Here is a 4,373-nt window from a genome sequence, read left to right as displayed (position 1 = left end):
TGTCTGTCTCTGTCTGTCTCTGTGTCTGTGTCTGTATGGTCTGGGCTTTTGTTTGTTTGTAGAAATGACTGAATGAATGAGAAATACACTCGGATTTTTACAACGTATGAATAACCCACCACACACTTCTCAGTTTTCTCCAGTCCGACCCCGTCAGTTCCCTGCTCAGGGCCCCCCTGTTGCCGCCTCCCCTCCCGCACTGGTGGCATAAGCAGGGGTTTGCACAGCACCGTCCAAGGCCCTCGGGGTCCCCCCTAGTCCAGACCCATGTCTGTGCGAGGCCGGATTTTCCTAGTGCACTCGAACCACTGCACAGAGCACAGTGGGCGGAGTGCAGGCTGCGGGAGGTTCCAGAAACCAGCCCGACCCGGCGGGCTTGTTCTGCTTTGGGAGTTACATCTGTAAAACAGTAACAGATGATGGGCTTATTTTAAAATGAATTTTAAAAAATTTAAATAACTTTATTTTCTTATACCGTAAATACCGATTAATATAACCCATAAGCTAAATTCTTTGGGGTTGTCAATTTTTAAGAGTTTAAGGGCCTGAGACAGAGACCAAGAAGTTCAGAAACTGCTAGAATAAAGCGGGAAAGCTGAAGCGTGCTCTCCAGGAACTTCGGACTTTGACTCCAACCCATTTTTCTGTTTCTCGCGTGTTGCTAGATCTGAGTCCAAATGAAGCATCTGTGCGATTCGCCATCTCTGGGTCTGAGGCTGTGCCCGCCCCTCACCCCGCCTCTCCCACACACGCACGTTCTGAGTCTTACTCGCCTTTCCAGGCCCAGCTCAAATGCTGCCTCCTCCCAGGACCTCTCACAAGCCACTCCCTGCGAACTTTCTGACTCTCACCGAACATCGTACTCTTTCTAATGTCCTGCAGTCACTGGCTTCTTGCAGGACCGGAAGCATCGTGAATTTTGAATTGTCTTGGCACACTCTCTCTTACCAGCAGCTCTGTCAGGCACTTGATACCGGAATGACTGTATTTCTGGGTTTGTAAATACCCAGGGTATTTATAGATATTTTTTTTAGTTAAGTCATTTTCTCATTCTTTATAAGACTTGCAAAAATTTTTAATTGTAAACTCACTCCGTACTGCCACCTGGGAAAAGTGTGAGGACACCATTTTAGAATTAACTGGAGCAGTATAATCAGGGGCTCGATTCTGGAATGAGAGTTATCAGATGATTCAGACGCCAAGCTCGAGAAACCAGGTCGCCCAGCACTGCTCTCATCGCCGCTGCGGACTGCGACTTTACTGCGGGGCGTTCTCACCGTGGAAAGGTTCACGTTTGCCTCAAAGTAGGAAGAGAGACTGAGAGAAAAAGTTTGATAAATTATAATGCATAAATTTGTTTTCTGTAATGAGCAGGAATGCTTTTCACATTTGCATTTATAAGTTTTTAGATTATATTGACGACTGCAGCATGGCATAGCATCATGCCGTTGATTTACCGTGGCTGAATTTTGCCTATAAATACTCCATAGAGGCAACTTAGTTGACTATTAAAAGTAATATATTGCCCTAAGAAGCTAATCAATCTCTTTACACTTACATGAAAGTGTTTTAAAGATGTATTGGTCCCTTCGTCTATGGCTGGTAAAGCGTATTGAATTTGTGACGTAGCAGGTACGTGGTATAGATATCCATGTGCATCTGCATTACGTGGATCCGATATTTTATGAGAGTGTAAAGATGCCTTAGGTACCAGACACCCCACTGGCCCTCACACATTGAGTGGTCGGTACGAACACCGCTGAGTGTCACGGGGTTGGGGAATCACCTTCAGGCTTAAAACTGAAGGCGGCACTTAGGTCTCTTCACAGGAAATGCAGATCAGTCCTGCTCCGGCTGCCTTTGGCCAACGCTGCAAATTCTCATTGTTTCTTGTCTCCAAACTATAGGTGGCATCGCAGACAGTGTAGCCAAGTGGGTATTTAAACAGGACCTCAGCCCCGAAGTACTAAAACTGGCTAATACAGAAGGAGACGCAGAAACCGCAGACGAACCCAACGGCGGTCTCCACGGCGGTTTGTCGGAGGCGCCAGCGGCAGAGACGGACCCAGGAGCCACGCCAGGTAGCGCGTCTGCGGAGAGGCGCGCAGCGGGCGGCCGCGCGGTCGCGGGGGCTGGAATGACGCCCGTCTCCCGCCTCGCAGGCTTGCTGCATGCGGCCTATCGGCAGTTCCCTTGCAGCCTGGAGCCGGACGTGCTGCACGCTCACTGCTGCTGGGAGTCCGTGGTGCAGTGGAACAGGGACCCAGAGGTGAGGCTCTCGCGCCCCCCCACGCGATTCCGTTTAGGCAGGTGCTGTGGACCCTGGATTTCTCCCGTCGGGGATGTCGCCGTGCCGGGCCAGGTTCACCCGCCGCCTCTGACGGACCCCACGGTAAACCTGGGAAGCGCAGTGGTCACTCTAGAGAAGAGGACGCTAGGGCTCAGAGGAGTCGCGTTCCTTGCCTAGGGACACGCCGCCGAGTCGGAGGCCGGGGCGCCCACCGCCGTGTGTCCGCTCCACTCCTCGTTAGGTCGTGACGCGTGTTTTACTTCCTGTTGATCTGCCTCGTGGGAGGTGGCTACGTCGCAGCCACCGCGATGAAAGCCGCAGCACAGAGCCCGACGCCGGCCTGGTGTCCGCCGGTCCCGATGTGTCTGTCTGTCCCTCACTGCGCATGGTCTCAGGAGGCTCTGGCGGGGCTGACTGCCCCAGGTCGAGCCTCGTTGCTCTCTGCACTCTGCTCAGGCATCATTTTCTACCGCTTTGGTGGCCGTCCTCCTTCCCGGGACAGTCAGCCTGGGAGCAGTGTCGAGAGAAGGGCCCCAGGCTGGAGGCAGAAGGCCTGGATCTGTAGAGTTTCTGACAAGGGTCTGCGTTTGGACCAGTCACCGAATCTCTGAGCCTCGTTTTCTTCCTCTACTCTTTTTAAACGACGGTGCCAGCCCTGCAGGATTGACGCCAGGGTAAAGATGTAAACACGTGACGCGTGTCCCTCTTTGCCAGCACGCTGGTCTCCCTAGTCAGCGCCCTGGTACATTCTCCGCAGATCCGAAGTCTCTCCTTCACTGTCCTCACCTCAGGCTGCACTCCTGGAGAAAATCTCGCTGGCAAACTAATCCCCACGCATGTTTCAATGGTGACGACGGTCTCCCTTCCTCAAAAAAAGCCTTTAACGTGATCACGTACGTGTTAAATATGTGATCACACATCTAATTAAACAAAGAAGCGGTCCGATCGGCTAACCTTTGACCAAAAATGACTTGGGGACAGGGGACCCTCCTGGTGCCCCTGGAATCACCCTCTTTCCCTAAGGCCTTTCCGCCCTGAGTGCTGCTCACATTTAGCCTCTCTCCTTAAATGAGATATTGCTCCTACCTGAAGAAGGAATGTCAGGACTAGAACAAGGACAAAATTTCTACAACCCGAATGCATCAGTTCCAGATTCCGGTCTAAGCGAGTGACGTTTCAGAGCACACGCCCCGTTTTCCAGCACTCGCTTATCAAACCAGAGGCGGTCTGCATCGTGGACACGGAGCTGAGCTCAAGCCCCGTCACTAGTTAGTGGCTTCGAGAAGGTCTCTGAACCGTGTGCTCTCAGTGTTCTCCTTAAAGGAAACGAGGACCGTGACAGTCGCCCTCTCCAAGGTCCTGGCAGCTTATGCAGACAAACGCACATAGTGCCCGACATGATTGTTATCGTTAGAACAGTGTAAAATAAGGGGCCATTTTTACATGTGGTTTTCTCCCGTCGAATACCTCCTTGCCCGTCCAGCCCCTACCCCAGACTCGCCATTCCACACGCAGCGCTTTATCAGGCTCGGAACACCTGACGTCGCCAAAGGCGGGGTGTTCGACCTTTGCTCGAGCTACAGAATTACTCAGCCAAGATCTGGACAATTTCTGGGTAAAGTTTTACACAGCATATTGGCGTTTTAATATGTTAACTGATTAGAAAACGTTCAAACACCCTCCGAGATTTCCTATTTCCCTTCACTGCTTGAACGTTTTCTTGGCATTTATCACTAGAATCTAACCTCAGCGACGCAAGGATTTAGGTCTGTTTTTGTTCATTACAGTATGTTTGGGGACTCAGCCTGGTGCAGAGTAGTTGCTCAATAAATATTTGTCGAATAATTATTGAAGGATTGAAGATATTTGCAAAGAAGTAAACCCATGGTTTCCACATCTGTGTGAAATTCAAGTATTCACTAGAGAGAACACTGCCATGATGTAGAAACCACAGGAAATTTTGAATCTGATGTCAGCACATGTGATCTGGGGGTTTCTAGGAATCAGTCATCACGTAGAAAGTGTAGATGTGGACGAGACCACACATTACCTTATGGAAAACCGCTTCTAGCCTAGCTCGGCG

At 50.8% G+C, this 4,373-nt stretch overlaps 1 protein-coding gene across 1 annotated transcript in view; it reads left to right on the top strand.

Annotated features, from left to right (window-relative positions):
• The window catches only part of RAB3GAP2 (RAB3 GTPase activating non-catalytic protein subunit 2), a gene marked incomplete at its 5' end in the record, with an annotated part of 74,017 nt that overhangs the window by 57,573 nt on the left and 12,071 nt on the right, over positions 1–4,373 (top strand). The window contains 2 exons of the mRNA XM_023534153.1: positions 1,807–2,081; positions 2,163–2,269. Coding sequence (XP_023389921.1) covers positions 1,807–2,081; positions 2,163–2,269 — 382 coding nt within the window. The remainder of the gene's footprint in view (positions 1–1,806; positions 2,082–2,162; positions 2,270–4,373) is intronic.

This window comes from Pteropus vampyrus, unplaced genomic scaffold (genome assembly GCF_000151845.1).
Source record: "Pteropus vampyrus isolate Shadow unplaced genomic scaffold, Pvam_2.0 Scaffold121, whole genome shotgun sequence".
Taxonomy (NCBI): domain Eukaryota; kingdom Metazoa; phylum Chordata; class Mammalia; order Chiroptera; family Pteropodidae; genus Pteropus; species Pteropus vampyrus.
The sequence above is the reverse complement of the archived record's forward strand: the minus strand, read 5'-3'. Positions and strand labels throughout refer to the sequence as shown.